Raw genomic sequence first — 26,994 nt, forward strand, 5'->3', positions numbered from 1 at the left:
TGATTTGAACTTTCTAATACGATGCATAAATAAGGCAAACCGTACACATTTCATAGATCTTCTGTTGTCTTATCTCCAAACAGAACCATCTGACCACCAGTAAGCTAAGAAATCCACAAACAGAACATTACTAGTCCAGAACCTCCTTAAAGGAAGCAACTACTTATATTTACGTCCTGTCGGGTGGCCTCCGAGTGGGTACGTCGGGACCGCAGTTCCGGTCACTGGATCAGCAGATCCGACTGGCTGGTGGGCTGCTGGCTGGGTGGTGCCATAGTGAGCTGTACCCGGAGCTGGTGGCTCATGGACGTGACCATAAACGTGTGCTTGCTTGCCAACCAACTTCTCGGCAGCATGCCTGGCCTTGGCCTGGTGGAGATCCATCTTGGCCTGGGCCTCCTTCATCTTCCTCCGCTCATGGGCCATCTCTTTCTCCTCCGGCGTCCTTGCTGCAGCCTTCTCCGCCTGTAACATCCGTATTTGATTGGCAGAATAAAACTACCATATATTTATCCATAAGTAAGAGAATTGCATTAACCTTCTCCTCGAGTTTGGCCTCGTAGATGTCGACATGCTCCTTGGCCGCACTGGCCATGTCCTTGATCTTCTGTTTTCCAGACTGCATCTTTTTCTGCTGCTCTCGTTTCCTCCTCCTCCTCCTCCTCTCCCTCTCCCTCTTTCATGTGCTTCAGTTAGCTATAAAGGCCAACCGAACATGGAAGCGGGAAGTACATACATGCAGCGGGTAAGATCAAACAGATCGTCGCGTCTGTAGCTGCCACACGGCAAACATGCAAACGTTGCTCTGCTGCCACCTCATGGTTTGGGAGAAACCATGCGGTAACCAGTAAACGTGCTAAACTCGAGCGGTCTTGCTGATGTTGCAGAAAGGGGACGGTAATAGCAGATGAACCAAAAGCATGACTATACGTATTGATCTTATCTTTACTTTCTATCTAACCCTCATCCACGTACACTTTTCGGGTGATCTTTCTCAAGCTCATCGGCTTCCGATGTTGCTGATAGTAATTGACTTGAATAAATTCCTTGTATCTGCATAAGTTACAGCTGAGGATCGGATCTTGGCCCGTGCATCACCTAGCAACTAAGCATTTCTGCAAAGAAATCAATCGACAGGCGGTGTTCAATCTGTTGATTTTACGCGGAGCTAGATGAAGCATGGAAATTGTACAGAGTGAGTTCACTATAAAGACTTTGGAGAACACAACTATCAGCTTGGATTATGGCTTATTCTTCAGTTTCTTCGGCAGAACTATGACCGTATACAACAGAAAAATAGTAGCCCAGTGTCTTCAATGTGAGGCCAGGGAACCTGTGGGAACCGCTGGGTCTCAGATCGATCTTCACGAAAGGCCACCTCATTCCTTCGGCAGCCCTGCACTCCTCCCACCCATCCCCGATCACACAGAACTTAACATTTGGGCCACTGAATCGTTCCTTGATCCATTTGAAACATTGGAGTTTCCCGACTTCCCATGAACTGTACACTGTAAGACATGGTTCGGTTATTTCCGGTAAGCTAAAGAAAATCATAAATGAAGCGAAACAAGGAATTCCAATCTTACCATCTACATGGTTTATCAATTTATCCAATCGAAAGAGTAAGCACTTGGCTAGGCTCGGTATCAACGATCCTGAAGTCACTAAAACATTAATGTGGTGCAATTTGTTGCCATCACTGCTGATGTGATTGCTTGTATCTAGTCTCAGAATCGGATCTTCCGTTCCGCTAGAACACTGCTCCAAGAAGGACCGTGCTGCATTGATTATGAATCAGTAGTCATTAGTAAACCTACCAATAATACGTCCACCATTAGATACTTGAAAGATCTGTTCTGATACTCAGCCAACGAAGTATCTGCCTAAGCTTCTCATCAAGCCATTTATTTCACCAAGGAAAAAAAAAGGCTAAAGATTTGAAAAGATTATGATCAGGGAGAGTAATTAATCGACAAATGCAGGTAATTTGAGGGCAGGAATTATACCCGAGGAGAGCCATCCGTCTGTATATTTATCAGTCATTTCATACAAAGCTTCCCAGTGATCTTTCATGTCTCGATCAAAGATGTTTTCCAGACCCTGTGAAAAGTAATATAGACAATAGTTCTCTTTAGCACTACTTTCCATAGTCATAACATCCAAATTCATTCGCATTAATTAAGCAGCTCGCTTTCAGATGAAGAGATAAAATAACCAATCTAAAGGGCATCTCAGTTTCCAACAGCTAAATGGTTATCCATTGTCTTGTCAAATTATATGCAACTCTGAGAGCTACTGCTAGATTAACACGAGATATATATTAAGCTATACGAAGGTTAATCATTACCCGTTCATACATTGAGGCAATGAACCGAAGCCTGTATGCTAATTTTCTTTTGTTGATATCATCATATGGAGGACTAAACCCATCATTATGGAAGTCATAATCAGAAAGATCGCGCCCATCATCAAATTGACGCGAGGCCTCAAGAAAAGGCTCATTGAAGTTCTCAATCTGCGGAAGCAATTTATTTAGTTTAGAGAGAGATTCATGCGAATGCAATAATTGGGATGCAAATCAATAGCTAAATTGCATTTCAATCTGCTATGAGGGACACATCCACCTGTTCGTAGAAGAAATACCCATCACACAGATCAAGGATGAGTTTCTCCCACATCTTCCCGATTTCTAAGCCCTTATTTACATCCTTCAAACCATTGAAGTTGTTTGCATACATCCCATTCAACAGAGACTTGAGCAGTATAAGAGTCTCGTCCATGTCCCACACATACACCTTTGTTCTTTGTTCCACGACATTCTCGACTGGATCTTTGCTCGTATGGGAAAGAGAAGATGCCCCGTCCATCATGTTACCTGTTCTCAGCTAGGAAGCGGGTCAGCAAGACTGGAGAGCATCGTCCAACAATACGCAAGTCAATCATAATAAACATTTCCTACAGAAAGTAACCAACTCCCCCTAAATATTTTTTGAGCTTCTGCTCCGCCATTCCTCCTTAATTGCAGCATGAAGGAAGATCGTTTCCGATCATTTTGAGCTTCAGCTCCTCCATTGCCTTAATCGCAGCACCAGTGCACATCATAAGGCAAGAACTTTCTCTGATACTAGTGAGTTCACAAATGTAGAGTCATAAATGGATCTACTTGGGTCAAATGTATCACAACCACCTAGAAACAGGGCAAAGAAGCCACGAAACTAATCCAAAATCAATGCTTGAAGCTTCAACTTTGGTCTTACTGTGCTTTAAGCCGGAAGAAAGTGAAGAAAAAGGGAAAAAAAAAAAAATTCTTCCCTGCCAGCATATAAGATCTATCCCCACGAGGAATGAAGCGAAACAAGAACCGAACTTGTGTAAACCTAGCAACTTCCGACTAATTCTCACGATATGAAGGCAGAAGTTTGAATTTTGATCGACAAGAACCTAACATGGACCGATGGAAAAACATCGGAGAAGACCCCTCCAAGAGCCCGAGCTTCAATTCGAGTCAGTCAAAGACACCCAATAATCCCAGCTTCAATCAAGAGCAAAAAGTTTCGCAAAGCACCTTTCAATGAAGCGGGTGCAGCTCGCTCGAACCCCACAAGTCGAGGTTTCCAGGTATCAGAGATATATCCGAGAAAGATTCAGAAGAGGGGAGAATTTAAGGAAGTCTGCAGAAATGGCAGAGGAACGTGCTGCCTGAGCGGGCAGCTCCAAGACAGGACCTTTAACCCGATCCGGCTTGCCTTTTATGGGCGGGTTCGGCCCACGGTGAGGAACCCGACAACAGATGCTGAAATAGGTTTCAGTTCTTCGTTGTTGTTTTGGGTTGTGGGCAAGCAATTGGTCCGTGGAGCTGATGATCACGTCATCTAAAAGTGTCACAAAGGTATTATGGACCTGGATTAGTTCAAGCAGTTCAACGTTTATTCTGCTTAAATAAGATCTCGGATTCGAGTACTTGTGAATGCAGAAAATTTACGATGGAAAAATTTTACCTCTTAGAGCGCCGATCCGGCCCGACTGAATTAGTAAAAAAATTAAAATAAAGTGTCAGAGAGGGATTGCTAGCAGTTGAAAGGGTCCATTTTCCTGAAGATCCAAGCACTTCAATGGCAAGAACTAAAAACACATTGCAGCATACAAGAGCTTCAAAGTTGAGAGAGACTGCTCCAGCAGTAGAACTAAAAACCAAGAACTGCACAGCTGTAGGCGAAAGAGTTCTGTGTGGTGTTAGGTTAACTAAACGAGATCCATCTTCACGGAAAGGACACAGCTTTATACGCACCAGTTGTACCAGAAATGAGTAACCCGTGACCTGAGGAAAGTAGGCGACTCCAGCTGCAACCCTTTGCAAACTTTCCATCAATGAAGTCCTTCTGGTCAAAACCAGCCGTTCACCTGTCGACATCTGTGCTGCAATTGCCGTTGCAAAATACCCATCACACAGATCAAGGATGAGTTTCCAGCCCAGAAAAAAAAAAAAGGCAAATCTTTATTGAAAACAGAGTGAAGAATGCATCAGCCCGCCTTGCAGTTCCCACTTCTGCATCTGCCCCTGTAACTTAAGTGCAGCAGAAAGTAAATTTGTGATGCCCAAATTCCAAATTATATTTTCATTAAAGTTCGAGACAACTTTCTTCCTAGTAGACAGAGAGAGAGAGATAATCCCTCTTAAACTGCTCCATTTGTTGTCCATAGAGAAGACATCCTAGTAGTGGTGGTGTCTGCATCTGCCCGTAACCTTGATTTCCCTAATGATAATCTGGCTCTGTTGTTTCCGTGAAAATAAAAATGTATTTCCCTTCCCTTTTGACCTACTAGCGATTTTCTGAAACCGACCCATCTATAATATCTGAGGACTTTATTGGATCTAAGCCAAAAAAAGAAGGATACTTTATTGGGTATGACATGTGAAGAGCAGCACAGGCAGAGAAAGAGCGGATGCGTTTTCTCACTGGAGGCCAACACCACTATATATATTAATCTTCTCCCATGTATTGGCTCCATCTTCGGCTCCCTGAAACTGATTATAATAACATAAAACAGCATCTTGAGGGAACAATCTATCCTTGGTTCCCTCCCTATACTATATTAGGAGAGGAGGATCAATGTCTTCTAAGGTTCATGCGGGCAAGGAGATGGAGATGGAGATGGGGGGCAATGAGAGTTCAGGCAAGACGGAAGAGAACAATGAGAGGAAATCATTTTCCACGAGAATGCAGGGACTTCAACGTCGGGTTTGGGCACGAATATGGGAGGTGGGCCATGAAGATCCTCGGAGGGTGATCCATTCTCTGAAAGTGGGCACCTCATTAACATTGGTGTCATTGCTTTATTTGATGGAGCCTTTGTTTAAAGGGATCGGCGAGAATTCAATCTGGGCAGTCATGACTGTGGTTGTTGTCCTAGAGTTCACTGCTGGTGTGTTTTTCGGGAACCCGTGTCTTTCTACTTTCTTATCTTTTTATTACCCATATATGCTCCATCATCTCAAAATAACTCGAATTCAAAAAGATATGGTTGAATTGCTCATTAATAAAATTGTCCTGACAGAGTTCGCGTGCTTCTTTTTGTATTTTTAGGTGCAACTCTTTGTAAGGGACTTAACAGAGGACTTGGCACACTCCTAGCAGGATCGCTGGCGTATCTGATTCAGTACGTAGCGAATGAAACGAGTCAGGTTGCTCGAGCAATTTTTGTTGGAGCTATAGTTTTTATGATCGGTCAGTCCTATATCTCCCCAACTATATGAATCATCTCAAGATATCACATGCTTTCTTGACTAAATTTAAGGCGCTTATGGAATTTTCAGGAGCTGCTGCGACTTACATGAGGTTCATTCCTTACATAAAGAAGAATTACGACTATGGGGTTGTGATATTCCTCTTGACATTTAATTTAATCACCGTGTCGAGTTACCGGGTTGATAATGTGCTAAAAATCGCCCATGAACGGTTCTATACGATCGCAATCGGCTGTGGAATATGCCTCTTCATGAGCCTGCTGATATTTCCTAATTGGTCGGGTGAAGCCCTTCACAATTGCACAATATACAAACTCGAAGGGCTAGCAAAATCCATCGAAGGTAAGCTCAACTGCTAGTGTTCTGTCTATTATGATATGCTTAAACAGAGATTATAGGTTGGTACTGAAATCTTGCAGCTTGTGTGAATGAGTACTTTGATGCAAAGTTAGCAGAAAGGAAGGATGAAACTTCCGAGGATCCAATCTACAAAGGTTATAAGGCCGTTTTGGATTCAAAATCAACTGATGAGACTCTGGTAAGCTTTTCATTCCATCCCCACCTTCTCATAAAAAGCTCCGCTTGTAACTTTATTCATATAGTAATATCAAATTCTGAACTTGATAAACCTTGCAGGCTTTCCATGCTAGTTGGGAGCCAAGGCATTCGAGATATTGTTACATCTACCCATGGCAGCAATATGTAAAGCTGGGGACAGTTCTGCGCCATTTCGGGTACACTGTCGTAGCTCTACACGGGTGTTTACGAACAGAGATACAGGTAATACTCTCAGGTTTACATCTCGTTTCAACCGAAGCATAGTTTTGTAGAATGTTTTCTGAAATTTTTTATTATGGCTCCTTAGACTCCACTTGCAGTTCGTCTACTATTTAAGGACCCGTGCATCCGACTCGCTGGCGAAGTCTCCAAGGTCCTAATGGAGCTCGCCAGCAGCATAAGAGACCGCCGGAATTGCTCGCCAGAAATTCTATCCGATCACCTACACGAGGCTTTACAGGACCTTAACACGGCACTAAAGTCCCAGCCCCGACTTTTCCTAGGGGCAGAAACTAACCCTGTGAATAATAGGAACCAACAGGGCTCATCGGCCTCATTACAAACGGTTAAAACAGACACTTCTGCCCTTGCGGAGTGGAGATCGAAAAGGGCTTCAGAGTTGCCGCCTAAGGAAGGTGGTGAGATGAGGAAGATGCTCAGGCCACAGCTGAGTAAAATAGCAATCACGAGCCTCGAGTTCTCAGAAGCTCTTCCCATTGCTGCCTTTGCCTCATTGCTCGTGGAGACTGTGGCAAGGCTCGATCTCGTCATTGAGGAGGTTGAGGAGCTGGGTAGAATTGCTCGCTTTAAGGAGTTCAACCTGGGTGATGAGATTCCTATCACTTGCGAGAAACCTCGAGTTGATGTTTCGTCCAACCATCTGCCCACTCACGGCATAGAGTAGATTATTTGTTTTTTAGGACTATACAACATTCCCATTGATTGTTTTGCCCCGAAATTCGTTTCTTCAGAGATGCTTTTATAGCCTTGTCTCCTTATCGAAGTTCCTATTTCAGGATTACTTCATGTAGTCACTTCATCCAATTTGGCTTAACAGTCTGTAAGTTCATGAATAACCTATTATAAGAATACATTATTCCAGACAGATTGCCGATAGCCTTTCATCCGTATCCCTCCTCCTCATCCTCCTTCCTGATTAGTGGCACTGGCTTTGTACGAAAGCTGGGAGCCAGAGAACATGCAATTTCATTCTATGGATCATTTCCGTACCGTGAAACTAGGAATGGCTCTTCAAGCCGAGATTAAAGTAGATGTAGGATTGAGTTAATAATATATTCTGCTTTGATCGACTCCATCTTCGAATATATCCAATGGGGTAACAGCCAGAAATAATTGAAAACACAGGTACTATCCTAACCAACTTGGAAGGATCTGTTGGATGCGTAAACATACTTCGCCTTTTTCAGAGGTTCTGTTTAAGAACAATAAATTAAACTCTCTAGAGAAGTATCGAAAATATTAATGGAGGTCTCTCACAGTATTAGGAACGGAAGCCATTATTCTCATGAGATATTGTCCCATCATCTTCATAGAGACTTAGAGGACCTCAAAACTGCCTGAAATTCCAACCATTGTTTCTCTAAAGCAACAATTGTATTGTGACTCACAACTAGGGATGGACTGAGTGGGGCAATCACCCTCTAAAATGTTGACGCTTAAGAAAATTTATATTATCGGTCAATTTTTCATGAAATTCCTTATATTCGCCCATCTAATTTGGAAAACTTACCATCCTATTCGCCAGTCCCAACCCCCCCGGGTTTCCAAATTGATGCTCAACAATCAGAATATATTTATGCCGCAGCAGAGTATCCTCATGATATCGAGCATCAACTTCTTGGAAGCACCCGCCGTTGCTGCTCTTGGTTCTCCTCTAGTAGAGGCTCTGCTAGGCTACAGGAGCTCGTGATATTGAGTCATCGAGGATGCTAAAAACTGATGATCGAGCTGTTGTTACACGAGGACCCAAAATCTGGTGGAATTCATAATCATTTTCATTTGAGGACAGCAGAGCAGGAGGGACTACAGGAGCCCATCGCACCGCTATCCTCTGCTTCATTTCCCTTGTCCTGTCCATTGTCCCTTTTCATAGGACTGCTGGTGGAAGACAAAAATTCCCGTCTGCTTGTCGTTATTTAGGTGCAGTGTCCAGTCCTGCCATGCCATGTTATTTCAATTCAGGGACATCATGAACTTCCATCAAGTTCCACTAGTTTTAACTTTCCCTTGAGCATCTTTGCAAAGCGATATTTTTGTTAACTAACCAATCTATCCGTCGCCACACTCGCTGAGCAAACTGGAGCCTCACACGCTTATATGACGTAAGGGTACATTCGGGGCTAGTTCGTGATACTGCACATAAAAAGAGATAAAGGCGAAAAGCGTACAGATTATCATAAACATAGGGGGGGCAGGAGGAAAGCAAATCTAAAGCAGGCATTAGTGAAGTCACTTTATTTGAGAATCTTAGCAAAGGAAGGAATGGACAGGGAACAAATTCGAGAACTTTGCCGAGGAGATGAGCACTTTTCTTAAATTCGTGTTCTCACTTGTCTTTGCAGATTTTGCGACTCAATCGGGTCTCAACTTCGCATGGTGTCGCTTCTCAACACGAATTGAAGTTAACATCTTTTCTAGGACTTTGTTAAGAAAAGCATTTCGACAAAGGAATCATAGCCAATTCGGGCAAATGAAGATTTATAGATATTATTTAAATCGGGATTATGGATTCACGGAACCTTTTGTGGCTGTCCTTTTTCACAGTTGTTTGAGTTTATTTTGCAACTTTTTACTGCTGAGTAACAAAACAGAGAACAAAACAGCAGTCATAAAGTTCACATCAGCTGTTCTTCGATTTCCATTGCTGTCTAATTCTTCATGATTTTCACAGCTTTCTTTTTCGGGAATAGTAAGACATATAATAAGAAACTGTGAGGTAATCCTTTCTTGACAACATATAGAATAAGCTATACCATTACTTCCCATTCCGAGGACCAACATTAAAAGGCGTTGTCTCGGGTAACGACTTCTAGATTGTAATCCTCCCAATGATTCCATTTCCAATAAACCAATCCTGTCGTGATTAATAATAAGATTCAAGAGATTGTATGAACTGCGAATTCAAGCTTTCTTCATTTCTTCTCAGGAGAGATTTGAATTTCTTAATGAGCTTGCTAGGTCATAACTGTCGTAAGCACTCCCTCCACTTCCATCGAGCCCAGTGAAGTTTCCATTTGTATAGCCAAATTGGCTGAAATCACCAGGAAGTGCAACATCAGCTTCACCAGTAAAATTTGAAAACGATGAGCAAGGGGAAATTTCTTGGTGCTCGTAGGGCCTCCAGGAACTCATTGGACTAGGGATCTCAGATGATCTAAAAAATGCCGGTGCCATCTCTTGTACTCGTGAATATTCCTGTGAGAACATAAGTTAGATATCGATTGGCCATTTTGCTCGACATCATAACAGAAAGATATTAGAAGAAATGTTGCCTTTTCACTCGTAACTTAGCCTTGGTACCTTTGAGGAGTCGAGGATCAGATCTGGCGAGACCCAGAAGCTCTCCGGATGTGAAGCTGGTCCAAAATCTGGAACTGGTCCAGTTTCATGAGGAGAGGGAAGAGGGCTTGAGTAACAACTTCCTTGAGGAGAAGTATCCAAGAAAGCACTTGGAGGCTCGTTGGAGATTTCCGCAGAGGTATTTCCAAAATTGCTTACAACCCTCTTCCCCTTCACTGGTTCTCCACTGGAATCACTTGTCTTCTGTGTGTTCGCGTTCTTCTTTATCACACGGCACAATGCAAAAGCTCCCTGACATAGTTCAAGCATTAGTCATCCAATGCTCTTTAAAAAATAGAACCTCTGCATTTGAAGAGAAGGTGAAGTTATTCGATTACCAGGAAGTTCGGTGTTCCTTGGTGGGAAGGATCATCATCACAGAGGCGGTACTCGTGCATGACCCAACTGGTTCGGTCACCAAGGGGAGCCCGCCCTTGATAGAAGACGAGAGTCTTGCGGTAACCCCAGACTGAGGAGCGACAGACAACCTTGCGGTCCTTTCCTGTGGCCTTCCAGTAGCCTGCCTTGGTGGCTCTATTAGTCCGAGATCCATTCGGATACTTTCTATCCCGTGGGCAGAAGAAGAACCACTCCATATCTCGCTTGGGAAGGAACGATTTCTCTGCAATGGCAAAAATCAAATGATTGAGCCGAAAAGGAATTGCTTTAAAGGAATTTGTTGGATAAAGCAAAGGCAGAAGCTGATGAATAATTGCACAGATAACAAGAAAAGGAATGCTTTTGCTACAAAAAGTTCCTAATCATTTGAATGAGGAAGAGAAAGAAGAGCATCTTCGCTGAAACTAAATCAACTGATTGATTCTAATATGTACCTGGAAGCTCCCAAGGATCGAACTTGTACAAATCAATCACGGGAATCACTTCGAGCTCAAAGTCAAGTCCTTCGACTTTTCTTTTCAAGTAGTATCCCACCAACTCCTCGTCAGTCGGGTGGAATCGAAACCCAGGTGGCAATGATGCCCCTCCCATTATGAAAGTTTCCAAATTCCGATTCTACCCGAAAAATAAGGAAATTCCAACGACCCCAGAAAGAAAAGATATGGTATGCAGCAGACTGAAAAACTCGTAAGGATGATCTTTGAATGGCGAGGCTAAGTACGGAGGCTGTACCTATTGAAGATTTGGAAAATCCAAAAATAGAAGCTTTTTTCAACAATGGATTTCTTCTCAAGAATCGAGGAAAACTTCCACAGAGTGCAGCAGCTGCACCACAAAATCATTGTCTTCAAAGAAGATAGTTCTTATGACCACGCACCCACCAACACCCCCTCAATGTTTCGATCCCAAAGTCAAGACCAAATAACCCGTTACGTTCTATAACTTCACAAACCCAAAGGGTGAGTGAAAAGGTTGAAAGCACGGAAATCCAACTTGGCCTGAAGAAGTAGCTAGAACTTCCAGAACTGGAACCTGTGGCAACACATGGAAACCGAACGAAAAACCGGTCAAGATATGGTCAGAAAAGCAAAGATTTTTTGGCTGCTGCGGAAGAAGTTGATGAGGAGGGGAGAGAGTAAGAGTACAGGAGTTATGTGGAGGGACTTATATAGGATTTTGAAGAGAGTCCTCCCCCCCTCCAAAGGCAAAAAAACATACACCGAAAGGTTAAGATTGCTTGTCTGATGCACCCTCAAAATTCCATAGGTTTGCCCCCCACGAACCCGAACCCAGTTCACACCTGTGAAACTGTTATTCCCGCCAACTTTCAAGTTTTGACCGTTGCTCAGGCCTAGGAAGATAGTGTAAATGTATTAATTTTTCTACTGTCTGCAAAAACTCTACTTAAACCGAAAGAAAAAGGCCGGAACACATCCTCGATTAATGTATTTATCATTTTGGTTTTGATTTTTTTTGCACGGTATGGACCGCTGAGCGAGTTCATCAAACTTGGATTCACATCAAGAGTGGCCTTCAAGGCTAATGGAGATGCAGATGGAGGTTTCGGTTGATCCTGTTCTCGAAGGCCAAGCTGCTTCCACATCATCCTGAGTCAGACTAACAAACGCTTTCCCTTTAACCCTCTCGCAAATCTAAACTAAAGTGATGGTGTCATCAACGGGGCCCCACACGGTTCAAAAGACAGTCCTAAAAGTGCTAAGTGCTGTGTTTGAACCTTTTGGAATTGAGTAAAGCAGAGCCACCATAGTGGGAGCTCAAAAACCAGAAGAGTAAAGAAAATAAAGTCTTGTTTGGAATTAGAATTGAATTAAGTAATGATTGTGTCGTTAAATTATGAGAAAAAATATGAAAAAGTAATGAATAATTGAAAAAAATGATGATTGTATTGTTGAATTGTGGAAAAAAATAATGATTAAAAATTAAATTGAATGGTTAAAAGAATTGAAAAAATAATAATTATATTGTTAAATTGAAGATAAGTAAAATTAAGTGGAATAAAGTTAAAAATAAACTCTAAAATCAAACAAAACTTCTCATTCGAATTCGCATGTTTTGATCTCGGGAAATCACATTTGGAGCCGGACCCATCTGAAGCAATGCTCGGCATATAGCAATCTTTTATTTTGTTTCGTTTGTATCCATTGATGAAACGATAAGTTCAAAAAAAGAACTGACTGTGAAAATACCTAATATCGAATTGGTGGCAATAGCTGTTTGGTTTTGGTGAGGATAAACTTCGACTTTAATGGTAAAAAAGGCAGATGGCCATTGGTGAGCTATACATATAGGGGAACGTTTGGGCCTACTTGCTTTTCACATTGAGGGAATTAAACAGCAATTAAATTAAAAGCCTTATCTAATGCCTTTTTTCGTGATTAATTAAACATCAATAGGAATGCCATGTGTCTTTTTATAAATGAACAAATGAATACTCATATAGATATTCTCTCTCTCTCTCTCTCTCTCTCTCTAAAAAAAATATTGGAATCAAAGGGGAAAAGAATGATGACATTCTTGACTAGAGCTTGCAAGTGTTCAATAGTGGCACTGTTGTGTTGCACTATTGTGTCTCCCGATAAGCCAAAACCCATCAAAGTAGATCATAGGTGCCCAATTGATACACGAACAAGAAAGCATAATTGTCATGTCTTTGACAACAAATTTAACTAACCAAAAAAGCATTCTTCGGAATCTATCATTGAAGGTACATAATCATATCCGATCAAATATTCAAAGATCGCAATTAACGCTGATATTAATTCGCTATTATCAATAATAGACTTGAAAAAGTAATAAAAGATCTTATGAGGCTTTCTGATTTTTCGGCTTTCACGGGATTTACAGTGTAATCATAATGAAAGCTTAGAAAATAATATGTATACGATGACTTTCATTGACACTTTTATAGATCGGCGATTCTAAAAAGATTAATACACGAAATCTATACATATATATAGATACAGGTTTGAAGGGATGGGATTGGCCAAATAAATGATCGTAACTTAAAAAGGTTGTGTACGTCTACAATATTTGATTAGACCTTCGTACGTATAAATCGAACCACCAAAATCATCCTTCCATAATTTCCGCAATAATGTGTTTACAAGTGGAAGTGGTCAATGATTCAATTATCAGACGAAGTAGTCAACAGTTTAATCATTTGGAGGACCTTCTTTTACATAAATGGAAATTAAATTTTAAAAACTTATACAGAAAATCACCTCATACAAAGAAAGTCACGTATGTAACAAGTATATTACGTGATATTTTTATAAATTAATAAGAATTCACTAATACCTATTGATTTTTAGAAATCATAAAGAAATTGTGATTGTCATAAAGAATTTTTTTTATGTCTTTCTGCCACAATGTCAAATTCATTACACGCACTACGTATCTATCCCGGAAAAGATTGTAACGAATGCACTAACATATATAAACACCAGATGTTGAATTTCCATCTAAATTCATGCATGTGAGTTGATGAGACTGACAAGCCCGTGGATCCGGACAATAACTTTTGTCATGGAAGAGATCTTGCCGTCCCACCCGAATTGTTCAATCGATCAAAAGCTACGCTAATTTCAGTACTTAAGGTTAATAACTCGGCAACGCCCATTGTGTTTCTCCTGATCTCTTAATTAATTAAGCTTGACACTGATTAACTGAGATCTATACAAACATATATATATATATATACACACACATACACATGCAAAAAAGCTGTTGAAGTCAATGCTGAAATAGAGAAGAGGGGAGAAAAGGGGCCTTTTATGGGGAAATGGACAAATTTGGGCGAAGCCCTCATGGTCATAATAGACCTTAATTATGTTGTCACTCTGTTTAATCAGTACTATCGTTCACGCTTTTGCTTCACGTTGTTGAAAATTAATCGGTACTTTATTAGCTGTTTTAGCGCTTTTTTTCCGATTATAAGAGAAATTTATGAGTTTAGTACAACAAAATAAAATTCTTAATAATACAGATAATTCCATTGAATATCAGACTTGAAACTTCTTGATTGCTAGACGAATGCATGCACGATTGCGGTACATCCTTATTTGATAACTGTTTTAGCATTTTAATTACCCTTTGATAGAATACTTCCACATACACACACACCCATATATATTTATAACTTGCCAAGTGAAAATATGAAGGAATTCTTGCATAAACCTACCTCTCCTACTTGTCCACACGGCTTGAGGAGCTAAACTAAGTTGCGTCATGCTAAGCACACATGTACGTACGTCTTATAGACCATGTAAGAGAAAGATCATGTTTCCTTTCAAAATCTGATTCATATTGGGAGCTAATATGTTCCAAAATGAAATCGCGCAAACATTATTTTTTTCGGTTATATGGAATCAGAAACGTATCATCAAAGCAATCACACAGGCATTAGATTACTAATGTTACTCACCAACTATAACCGAGAAAACACCAAAAATATCCAAGATCATATATAATACAGAAAGTAAACACATCTCAATACAGGAATTAAGCTCAACCAGCACGTGACAGTGTTGTACATATGTTGTTTTTCTTTTTCACGCAATGTACCACGTACCATTGTGAGTCTACCATAACAACCTGGAGTCGATCGAATCACACCGCTGTATGTACGTACGACTACGTGGTTTATTGGCCTCATGAATGAACAGTTTCGTGTTGACCTGCGGAACATGGGATTTACTGTTCTGCAGCAGCAAAAGAAGAAGGAAGAAGAAGAATGTCGTACGGGGGAACTCGTCCAAATAATCAACGACAAGGCACTACTGTGCATTAATCATTAAGAGGAAGATTAGAACCACTTTTGTGGTCTTCGATCTACGACGACAGCACACTGTGAAAAACTGTTGGGAGGAGATGGGATCTCTCTTCAGTGCTTCCCAACGCAGATGTCGAGAGAGAAAAAAGTGTTTTCAAGTCATTTGGCTTATTATATCCCTCGCCAAATTATACTTTCATATGTCCATAATATATATATATATATATTGTTGAAATATATATATATATATATGTTTGATCTTCAAATGGGAAAGTGGATTTAGTCCTGAGATGGAATGATTTTTGATCGATCATGGTCATCATGGAAAAGAAGATAAAAAAAAAGGAGAAATTTCTTATTTAGGGAGAGTTAAAAGGGAAGACCGAAAGTCCAAATATATGACTCTTAACCTCCTTTGATCGAAGTCAAGAAAATTACTCTTAATTGGGTATAAAAGTTCTTAATCTCAATCATACGGTAACAACGTCATCCGATAATCATTTTATAAATTAGCTGGATTTCCTTTACCTGAAAAAAAGTTAGCTAGATTCACACTGGGAACTGAATAGCTAATGGAGATGTCAGCTAACGGATTATTGGAGATATACCTAGTTACATATAAAGTCGAAAATTCAAACTAATGAAGGTTTTATTTATTCATTTATGGTATATGTTATTTTTACTGTACGTATTTTATTTATTTATTCTTAAATTAAGAAATAAATGATCCGTTTTACATATATTATTATGGAAAAAAAATTGATTTCATTAGTGGGGTTAATACTTCCCCTTCATTCAAATTAATAAGAACCAATATTGGTTGGTTCAACGGGTTCAACATTTGCTTTCTTTATCTCGGGATTCGAGTCGTGTGAAAGAAAAAAAATTATGCTGTGAGAGTTTTACTCCTTAATGGGCCGATCCGCCTTAAGATGGATTAGTCGAAGGTCGTTAGACTTCCGGATACAAGAGTATACATCGGAATATCGGGATAGCCACAACTGCTGTTGGTTTGGTGGCTTCGCTCAAAATATCGGGATAGCCACAACTGCTGTTGCAGAGAACTAAGGTGTTAAAGTCAGGGCTCGAGCTTGCTTGGGCACTCGGTTTTAAGAGAATTACCGTTGACGTTGATTCCAACTTTGTTCGCAGGTTAATTGCTGATACTGATAGTGGCAAGTGCATATAGTTCACACTTTTATAGAAGGCAATTGCTGCTCTCATTAAACTGCTCGAATGGCACTTGATCTCCCTTGGAGTCTTCAAACTCTCCTTTTTTATGATATTTTTTATGTTGTCATGCTCCGTTATTGTGTAATTTCATTTGCTTCAGTTTTGCCCGTACATTAAAAAGAAAGAAGGAAAGACTTTCGATGACTTGGTTAGGAGTTTGTCGAGCTCAAGGACTATGTTTCTCATTTATGTCGCACAATGAGAGTCGTGGAATGGTGGCTATTTGAGTCAATGCATGGAATTATGTTTCAAGACAATGTTTGGGAGAATTTTTTTTTCTTCAATACATATATCCCAAGAAACCAGCCATCGAATCACATAATGCTTCGACCAAAAAGAAAAATCTCATAATGCCAATGGTATCATGTCTTGTCTACATCTAGACGTCACTTCACTGATGTCGGTCAACAAAATACCATGTGGAATGGGAGCTTTTTGACATCCCATTAGCGGAATAGTACCGCTAATTTTTTAACAGTTAGATTGCTAAATAAATAAAATCTCGAGTTTAATGGCTATAAAGCCAGCGATACCATACTGGTAGCAGGATGCCAAAATCTTTCCATGCAGAAGCTTATCTCGTCCAGGCCAAGACCCGTCCAGGAAGAGGAGAGAAAAAGTGAGGACCGATTAGGGACGGTTTAAAGGAAATTGGGGCTTAAAGCGAAACTGTAGGAATGCACCTCTTATTTATTTAACGAAATTAATATAAACTTTTATGAAAGTTTAATACTGCGTTTGGTTTCAAAATATAATTTTAAAATTAAATTTTAATTTTAAAAAAGAGTGGTATAAATGAGGTCCACCATTTAACTTTGTAAAAGTTCTTTTGTTTTGTTGTGGGTAGAATTAAGTTAAGGTAAGATTTTAAAATCTTACTTTGAAACCAAATAAGCCATTATTGTTTTAACTTTTTGAGATCGAGAATTAATTTTTTTCTCTAAGCAAGATACAAAATTACTAATTAAATTTTTATAATCAACTTCGTCTAACTTTTTATGCCCATAACAATTTAGAAAATTAGAGTGAAAAAAATAAAGGAACAAAAATGGGTTTTTCAATGATATCAAAATACTCGTTGGACTTTGGAGAGTAATTGAAAAACAATATGGACGATGGATGAATTAATACGAATAATTGAAAATCTAAACCAATTAGAATGAGTAAATAAAGTTGGACTTACGGAATGAATAATTTTAGTTTATTGTTACTATTTATTAATTTGATCGTTGTTGGATTGATTATTTATTTGGAAAAATAACTAATTGTGTAATTTTTCTAAAACACCAATTTGTACGTTAGAGGAGTTATTAGGAAGTAATTGAGATTAAAGAAATCAATAAGCAATTATGGGGAAGTGTGAGATAAATTGGGTTGTTAGATAATTAACAGTGGCTTGATTTATTATATGTGTCGTGTGAACTATGAATGCCATATTTTGTAAAAAATATTTGGGATCATGAGTCATATATATAGGCCTTACTAGGCCAAAAATTGAGGCCCTAAACAGATTGATATAATGGGTTTGATGGACCGGGAGCCTCAAATGAAGGCTTTACTTGCCAATAGCTTGATCCGGCCTTGGGGCCGATTTTTCCGGTCCCAACCGGTAAAACCCCCCACTCTATCTATCTATCTATTTATTTATTTATTTTGCTGTTCTCTTTCTAATATTAATAATAAAGTGTAAAATACAAAATAAATTTATGGAATTATTAATAAAAATTGTTCATATGTTCAATAAATAAAAAGTACAAAAATATAAAAGAGGGATTCATTATTAAAATGCGTAAATATTTTGATACTATTATCTAGTTCATCGCAAAATATACTAAGGTGGTCACAATTTATGATAACTAATGGTGAATTCTTGATAATACTACAAATTATCATTAAATATATTGAGGTTATCACAAATTATATTAAAGTTATCACACGGAATGATAACTTATCACTACGTGTGATAACGTCAACATAATTTGTAATAACCTTAGCATATTTAGTGATAACTTTATCATAAAATGTATTTATGTTATCACATTTTATGATACCCGAGGGAGAATTTATGATAACTTCAGAAGTTATCACTAAATATACATATGTTATCTCAAATTGTATTAACTTATCACTACGTGTGATAACCTTAGTATAATTTGTGATAAGCTCAATATATTTAGTGATAACCTGGAATTTATCATAAAATGAATTAAGGTTATCAAAATTTAGGATAACTAATGAAGCATTTGTGATAAGTTCACAAGTTATCACTAAATATACCGAGGTTATCACAAATTATACTTAGGTTATCACACGTACGGATGTGATAACCTTAGTATATTTAGTGATAACTTGAAAATTATTATAAAATGAATTGAGATTATCAAAATTTAGGATAACTTGGGAAGCATTTGTAATAACTTCATAAGTCATCACTAAATATAATGAGATTATCACAAATTATATTAAGATTATCACATGGACTGATAACTTATCACTATGCGTGAACTAAATATAATGAGATTACCATAAATTATATTAAGGTTATCACATGGAATGATAACTTATCACTGCGCGTATTAACCTCAATATATTTTGTGAAATATACCCAAATTTGTCATATAATTATCCAAATCATATAATTAGAATCCCATTAAATTATTGCTTTCACAAAATTCTCATATATTAAAAAATTCAATATTTCTTACAAATGAAAATTCTAATACAAAAATACGTGATCAGGACCCAATTTTTGACATAATTGTAGAACATAGCCCGAGTGAAACATTGAGACGTAGAAAGCAATCATACGCCTAAGCTTATAAAATAATCATTAATGTTGAGAGACTCATATTATCTTAACTATTTAAAATAGAAATGTGAAAATAAAAAATGTACGACCATTGATGAAAAAAATGTTATAGAACTATGTATTATGGTGGTCCCACTATAATACTCTTGATATGATATAATTTTCTTTCTTTCCATTGAGGATATTATATGAATTATTTTCTCTCATTCTTGTTTGTTTTATGTATATATTAATAAAATTCTTCCGTTTGTGTTTATTTTGCGAATATATGACCAAAATACAGTTTTAGCAATAAGTAGAGGCACGGTCACAAAAGCAAATTAAGCAATTAGATGCAAGAACTTATCCAATAATCACTCTACATATTTGTAATCTCTTCTTACTGTTTTTTGGTCTCTGGGTTCCTCAGTAAGATTTGATATCTTCCAGAAATTGAAGAGCATGCTTGGCCACGTCAACGCGAGGTAAGATCATTTAATATTTTCTCGAAGAGCATGGAATATTAGAGAAATGGAGGCACTCTATAGAATAGTATCGCAAAGGCAAAAATAACATTTTGCTTGTGTAATCACTATTAATTAGGGAATCGATTGAGGAATATTATCGCATTTAAGTACCTCAGTTACAATGATTTTATGTCGACATATTAATGTCTTTCAAATTGTATTGAATATTCTACTTTGAAATAATGTCCCGTGCACGTTAATTTCAATTCGGGCATTGAACTGAATTTTTTTATTTTTAATTATCCTTATTGAAAGAGTGTCATTAATCACAATTTGTTTTAATTATTCCATAATTAATTAAATGACTTGGCATTAGAGTTGTTTTTCCTTATTTACAGATAAGCTCTACTAATTATCTGCAAACCAACAAAATCAATTATTTTAGTATAAAATTGTATATATTTATAAAATGGGATTTTTTAATATTCTTGACAGAAATTAACCTACAAATTATTTCAGATATATGATTAATAAGGAAAAAAAGGGTATTAAATGAGAAGTGTCCTCTTTCATTCGATTCGTTGATGTATTATTTTTGCAGGTGGTTTTATAAGTTTTTAGGTCCCGATAACTAAATTAAAATATGTATGACTTTGAATTTTATTGTTAATTTCATGTTAATTGGAGATGAAATGAACTCTATATAAAGAAAGTTTTATATAATTTCACCTGATATTATATTATACTAATAGGTGAATAAATTTTGTGCTAATTCATTATCGGAGAAAAGGTTCATTTTACACAAGTTTTTTATCATATAATTTTTGTTAGAAAATATATATTTATATCTATTATAATCAAAATAAAATATGTATAATTACGCCTTATGTTAATTGATAGTGCGAATAGATATTCTCTTTATGAATTATTTTTATTAATTCAAATCATTACTTAAATTGACTATAATGTATTATCTATTTTACGATTCTATGCCAATTTATTAGGAGGGAAGTTTATATGAAGATTTTTATGGATTAAGTTATTTATTATTTAAAAATACATAAAATTAATGTTTATGTAAATTAATTGTGTAGAGATTTACAATTCTACTCATATTTATCACCAGTTGGCCCATTTTTATAGATTATATAATAATAATAAAATACTTATTATAAATTTACCTTTAATACCCTATGATATCACAATATTTAATTTAATGACCCCATTTATTATCTCGTTATCAAGTTTATATATATTATATTATATCATAACTTATTGAGGAATAAGCGATCACAAACAATGCATAAATAAATATAAGTACAGAAATTATTTTTCTAGACTTCCTTGCACGTTCCTTATCTGCTTATTCGATATTCTCCAAGCTCGAAGGATTTTCAGTGAAATAAGTGAACAGATTATATTATTTCGCTTTAATGGAGTATGGGAGTGCGTAACGAAACGCTTGAAGATGATGTTACGAGTGATGATACATGGGACTCTGGTAAAGAAGTACAAGGGGCCAAGGCTCGAGTCGAGCAGGGCCATCTGAGATGGGACTAGAACTAGAAGTAGCTTTCTTACGAAAGGAAATAAAGATTGGGTTTGGTAGTCTCAAGTACATGAGAGCATGTATATATATATATATATATAAAACTACCGCACCATACCAAACAACAGGATCTTAAGGTAGTAATGGAAAAATCACAAGGAAACCAACATTTAAAAAAAAGAAGAAGAAGAAAGTAGGCTTTGACACAGGGCCCAGCACAGCAGCTACAGCGCCTTCGGCTGCTTCTTAATTCTTCTCCTCCTTCTTCTTGTTCTTCTTACCCGGTCCTCCTCCAAATTTGGCCTCCTCTGCAGCTCTCTCATTAGCACTCCGATCGGCAAAACTGCAAAAGAAAATAAAAGGATGGTATGTGAGCACCCCCGTAATCAAGCTTAACCAAATCTCTCTCTGTATGCATTGCAAGTTCTCCTCCCTATCCCGTGCACAAAAGTCCCTGTTTCTAGCTCAGCTAGCTACTAACTCGCTACCATTGCTCGACAAAATTACCTAGAGAGCCACAGCTGCTGAACCTTCTGAAAACACTCGGCATCGGATATAAACACTGCTAACTTACACGATTTCTCAATCTTCATTGTCTCACCTGAAGCATGTTAAAATTGCATGTACGTTTCATCCAGTCAACACAGCAGCCAAGGAAGTTAGACAGATAGATAGATAGATAGATAGAGCGAGAGAGAGAGAGAAGAGGCGCACATCATAGCACTGTCATGACAGTACCGACGAAGTTCTTCCCCTTGGGTTTATGCCGGACCCTCGCGTAAGGATTGTACTACCTCATCCTGCATACGTTGATTGCAAGCCAGTCATCAATTTCTTCCATGAAGATTAGCAAGGGACAACATCCATCCTAGGAACAGTGCTTAAGCAGAACATGGATCCCCAAATAATCCTGCTTCAAGCCCCGCACCCTCCACTTCTCCCCTCACCTTCTTTAAGGACAAGTCATATATGTACCGACTAACTGCGCCGTCACCTTCCTAGTGGTCACTCCAAACACCTTGGCAATTGGCACCCCTCAATTCAAAACTCGGGTCGATACCCTGAATATGTACACACTTATGCAAACGCACAATCGATTCTTCATTGGACGGTGAACTAATATAATGAAGTGTCAATTCCCACTACTAGCAAACGGTTTCGTACGGATTTGCGCAGTTTCAAACTTATAACTAGGATGGCATGGGATACGATCCGATCAGATACAAGGAAAGAAAACATCTCCAGATAACCAGGCCCAGACTTGGATGCGACACCCTTAGGCTTAGACACCGTTTGATTTTCAAATAAAAAATTTTATTCTATCCAACTCAACTCTATTCATTCTCAAATTCAACACTACAATCATTATCGTTCTCTCATTTTCTCCATTTAATAATAATTTTTCGCTCATACTTTTTCCTACTCATTTTTCATAATGAATTTTCTAATAATAAATTCTCCATCTACTTTCATATTTATATATACATACATATGTATATTCTCATCCATCCATATATTCGTCAACACTTACAATCACTATATAAAATCAAGTTAAGTTGGATCATGATCCAACTCGAAAACCAAACACAGGCTTGTCTACTTATATACTTGAGCTCTCGATGGCATCATGTTTTTGAAAGAGAATGGACTATTAGATCCACCTTCTTGGTGTAATAGTTTTGGCAACGTTTTTATCACCAAAAAAAAAAACCCAACAAATTTATCTATACTCCCAAAAGCAATTAATAGGGTTATATTTAATAGGGTTAGAACCATCAATCTGCTTAATCGATAAATGATTAAAAATTCTCATGTTATTATAAAATTTAAAAAATGTAGAGGAACTATAAATTTCTATTACTTTAGCCACTACATTTGATATAATAAAAGTCCAAAATACAATATAATTAGAAATTACTTATATAGTTATGAATTTATATTTTAATTATAGTATCTATACGTCCACACTCTGTATATAGTTAAAGACACAATTTAATGTATATAAGAGCAAACTCCTTCAAAATAATGTAATTTAGAAAGTTATTAAAAGGTGATAATGTAATTTAGAAAGTTACTAAAAGGTGATAATGTAATTTAGAAAATTATTAAAAGGTGATAATCTATGTAGAATTCGGTTTCTAGATAGAATCTAATATTTAGATATATATATATATATATAATAATTCAACTAAAAATTGGTTTATCTTAGTATTAATATGATTTAATAGATATATAACTCATATTGAATCAGACAATTTGTTGCAACATTATTATTAGATTATTTATACTTAGTATAATGTTATTGAAAATTATTATTTTGAATTCAAATCAATCATTTATTTTTATTAATAAGAGATATTTATTTATAAATGGGAAATAGTTAATTCCCATAAAAATGATAATAGGCAATGATAATGAACCAGTGCAAATGGAATGCACAGGATATGACACTAATTATTGGTTAAACGGTAAACAACGTATTAAAATAATAATGTTGAAACTATGTATAAATGGCGCCTTTCAGCAAAATCTGCCATGAGTGCAATTCAAAACTCCAACTTTATTCCAACTCTCCAAATCCTTTGATTCTCAATCCACCTTCCTCCTCTGGCAAGCTCACAGTCTCCCTCCCTTTTAAAATTTTTGCTCACCTACTAGCTGGCTTGCCATGAGTACCAGACTACAAGAAAACTCTGCACTTTTGTTGAACCATTTTAATTAATGGCCTTCTTAGTTGGGCAATGTAAACATAGAGCACCAGTAATCTTTCATAGAGAAAATGGCTGAGTTGTAATTTTTGGACGCAGTGCAGGGGCACGTGCTCTCGCTTAGGAATTAAGAAATTTATTAAAGTTTGATTTTTATTAGCGAGACTACCTATACTATTTTATTTTAGCTTTCAACGTATGCCTTTGAGCCTCCTTTTGTGGCCGAGGCAAAGAAAATAAAAATGGCAAAACCTGACTCGACTAGACTAAGTGGGCCTGCGATTGCACAAAGAGAAGCCCCCACTGTCCCAAAGAAGCGTAGCGTATTATAAATTGTGAAACTCCAATTCAGATTCAAGGCTCGGCCCGCGGTTCGGTCGATCCGGCCCAAGATTCAATGGTTTCCTTATGCACCCGGTCCACCGCTCCCTTGTCTTGAGTAGGGACCGGCTATGATTTCATGTGCGGCTCACTGCTGTTGGGCAAGGAGTACTGCACTGGGTCGGGTGCACCAATGGGACTCAGATAAGCTGAAAGTTTCCATTGAAGACGGAGGTGGTGGAAGCAGTGGGGCGGAGACAGTCGCCCACAAAGTCCACACCTTTCCTCCACTTTCCATGGCGGCTCTGGCCTTCATCCATCACAATCCCATCCCTCCAAGGCCCTCGCTCCTCTCTCCCAAATTCAAACGCAAACACATCTCCAGAATCCCCCCAATTCAGTCTTCTCTCACACCTCAATTCGGCTTCTCGGACCCTCTCGTCCTCCAATTAGCAGAAACCCTAGAAGATTCTCTCCCCTCTCCTCCCCCCTCCTCCCTTCAATTCTCCCCTCTCCAGAAGATTAGGGACACTTCCTCGGAGACCCTTCTCTCGACCCACTGGCCTTCCCTCAAGGACGAGCCATTTCGCTTCACTGACACTTCCTTCATCAAGAACTCTGACATATACCCCACCTCACAGCCTCCCCAGTCTCTGGACTCTCTGAAGATAATCCCTTCAGAGCTGGGTCTCACCATTGTCGATGGCCACATTGTGGATTCTCTATCCAATTTGGGAAGTTTGCCCGATGGGGTGTATGTGGGTAGCTTGTTGAATGCCCCGCTCTCTGAGAGCGATAGCGATAAAAGTATTCCAAAGAAGGTGAATGAGCTTGTTGGTGAGTTTGATTGGGGAGACTTGTTTTGGTCTATCAATGGGTTGGGGACCCCCGATTTGGCAGTCATTTACGTGCCTGCAGGTTGTCGGGTTGAGGAACCAATCCACTTGAGGTACTATTCAGCTGAAGGCGGCAATGAGGGGTCAGGAAAGTTGCCAGTTTCGAACCCGAGGGTGTTTGTTTTGGTGGAGGAAGGTGGGGAAGTCAGTGTGGTTGAAGAGTTCTGCAGCGGGGACGGGGATAAGTGCTATTGGGCTAATCCTGTTTTAGAGGTGGTTATTGGAGAAGGTGCCAGGTTTCGGCATTCGTATGTGCAGAGTCAGTCTACTCGTGCAGCTCATATCAAGTGGACTTCTGTTCGGCAGGTGAATTCGAATTGTATGATTGTATTCCTTTTTGCCAAACTTGCGTTGCTAAGCTTTGTTATCTGTAACATCAGTGAACAAAAGAAAGAGGGCAGACTAGTAAATTTTTAAGTGCATATCAAGCGTATGAAAGATTTAAAAGAGGTTGCATCATGATATTATGGGGGATTTCCTCAAAATTAGACATTTTATTGAATGAAAGATTAAAGTTCGATTATTGGTGTTACCTGCTAATTCCTTGTGCTAGATAAGGAAATGCAAATGTGTTGTGCTGTGCTGATGAAACGCAAATAGCCACAGGCCACTAGAATATTCCAGGAACTGAAACTTCCACACCCTTCAATTTGCTTGATGTGGAGTAGATGCAATTTAAATCCAAAATCATGCCTATTACGTGTTTGCAGTTAACCACTGCACCACTATTTTATACATTCAATGAAAAAGGAATTTCTAGTTGATGAGCTATTATTCACCATTGTCTACGATAAATTACTGATACTTGCTTGGACTTTGTAGGAATCAGCTAGCAGTTACCAGCTTGTAGAGATTAGTACAGGGGGCAGGCTGAGCAGGCACAATCTCCACATCCAGCAACTTGGACCCGAAACTGAAACAGAAATTTCGACATTGCACTTGTCTGTCAGCAAACAGACTCAGGATTTACATAGTATACTGGTCTTGGACCATCCCCGAGGTTACTCCCGACAACTCCACAAGTGCATTGTTGCTCATTCGGAAGGACAAGCAGTGTTCGATGGAACCGTACAAGTTAACAGGTAAACTGCTCCTCTGTTTAATGGCCTATTCACTGGTGAGATATAACCTATAGGAGGCAAACTGTTCAGAGCGGAAACTATAGGGTGCCAAATGGTCCAGAGGCAAAATTTTGGGTGCAAAACCCATCCCTTTACAAAGTTATGCTGCTCTCCTATAAATTGTATGCAATAATGTCGGTGAAGCTCTAATTGCCTGGTAACTGGTGGGAGTTTTTGTTTTTTGCTGCGAGTGTTGTTGTGCAATGCCAATTTATCTCATGCTTCTTTTGCATAGGTATGCGCAACAGACAGATGCGGGACAGTTAACAAGAAGCCTGCTGCTTGAGCCCCGAGCGACTGTTAATGTCAAGCCCAATCTCCAAATTATAGCGGACGATGTGAAGTGCTCCCATGGAGCTGCGATCAGCGACTTGGAGGAGAGTCAGCTCTTCTACTTCCAAGCTCGTGGGATCGACTTAGAAACAGCTAGAAAGGCCCTGGTTTTCTCTTTTGGAGCCGAGGTCATTGCTCAGTTGCCTCATCCTTCAATAAGGAAGAAGATCGAGACTCAGATCAAAGGCATGTTGGATCCGCGATGAAGAGCTTTGTCGCTACTACGGAGAACGACGGACGTGGAATCTGTACATCCTGTCAAAGAGCTCATCTGTTTTGGGCAGATTTTTGCTATTGTTCTGCAAATGGGGGGGGGGGGGGGGGGGGGTGTATCGATTGTATTTTGATTTCATTGTGTACACATCATATTAAATTTAAAATAAATAATCGAAGGTTTAGGAGATTTGGATGATATGATAATCCTAAATGTCTGTGTATTGTACCATGGGGACATCACTGCTGTTGGTGCAGAATGAGTCAGAATTGAACCTAACGCTCGAACAA

General features: G+C 38.6%; 5 protein-coding genes across 5 annotated transcripts; 2 read left to right on the top strand and 3 right to left on the bottom strand.

Annotated features, from left to right (window-relative positions):
- On the bottom strand, positions 1-1,036 carry LOC116205645 (late embryogenesis abundant protein 18). Its single transcript, XM_031538276.1, has 2 exons — positions 539-1,036; positions 1-465 (listed from the first exon to the last, which is right to left on the bottom strand). Exons 1-2 carry the CDS (start codon positions 623-625, stop codon positions 160-162), a joined length of 393 nt encoding a protein of 130 aa, XP_031394136.1. The 5' UTR covers positions 626-1,036; the 3' UTR covers positions 1-159.
- Positions 989-3,795, bottom strand: LOC116205642 (eyes absent homolog). Its single transcript, XM_031538274.1, has 6 exons — positions 3,566-3,795; positions 2,625-2,875; positions 2,348-2,515; positions 2,007-2,100; positions 1,587-1,778; positions 989-1,508 (listed from the first exon to the last, which is right to left on the bottom strand). Exons 2-6 carry the CDS (start codon positions 2,868-2,870, stop codon positions 1,249-1,251), a joined length of 960 nt encoding a protein of 319 aa, XP_031394134.1. The 5' UTR covers positions 2,871-2,875; positions 3,566-3,795; the 3' UTR covers positions 989-1,248.
- Positions 3,796-4,849: 1,054 nt separating this feature from the next.
- Positions 4,850-7,409, top strand: LOC116205640 (aluminum-activated malate transporter 12-like). Its single transcript, XM_031538272.1, has 6 exons — positions 4,850-5,424; positions 5,586-5,726; positions 5,816-6,088; positions 6,166-6,284; positions 6,383-6,526; positions 6,612-7,409. The coding sequence occupies exons 1-6, from the start codon at positions 5,112-5,114 to the stop codon at positions 7,206-7,208; spliced, it is 1,587 nt and encodes a 528-aa protein (XP_031394132.1). The 5' UTR covers positions 4,850-5,111; the 3' UTR covers positions 7,209-7,409.
- Positions 7,410-9,150: 1,741 nt separating this feature from the next.
- On the bottom strand, positions 9,151-11,453 carry LOC116202605 (NAC domain-containing protein 71-like). The gene is made up of 4 exons (XM_031534206.1): positions 10,717-11,453; positions 10,222-10,505; positions 9,845-10,135; positions 9,151-9,739 (listed from the first exon to the last, which is right to left on the bottom strand). Exons 1-4 carry the CDS (start codon positions 10,871-10,873, stop codon positions 9,467-9,469), a joined length of 1,005 nt encoding a protein of 334 aa, XP_031390066.1. The 5' UTR covers positions 10,874-11,453; the 3' UTR covers positions 9,151-9,466.
- Positions 11,454-24,256: 12,803 nt separating this feature from the next.
- On the top strand, positions 24,257-26,847 carry LOC116203355 (protein ABCI7, chloroplastic). The gene is made up of 3 exons (XM_031535044.1): positions 24,257-25,342; positions 25,859-26,118; positions 26,393-26,847. The coding sequence occupies exons 1-3, from the start codon at positions 24,272-24,274 to the stop codon at positions 26,694-26,696; spliced, it is 1,635 nt and encodes a 544-aa protein (XP_031390904.1). The 5' UTR covers positions 24,257-24,271; the 3' UTR covers positions 26,697-26,847.
- The last annotated feature ends 147 nt before the right edge of the window (positions 26,848-26,994 follow it).

This window comes from Punica granatum, chromosome 4, assembly GCF_007655135.1.
Source record: "Punica granatum isolate Tunisia-2019 chromosome 4, ASM765513v2, whole genome shotgun sequence".
Taxonomy (NCBI): Eukaryota; Viridiplantae; Streptophyta; class Magnoliopsida; order Myrtales; family Lythraceae; genus Punica; species Punica granatum.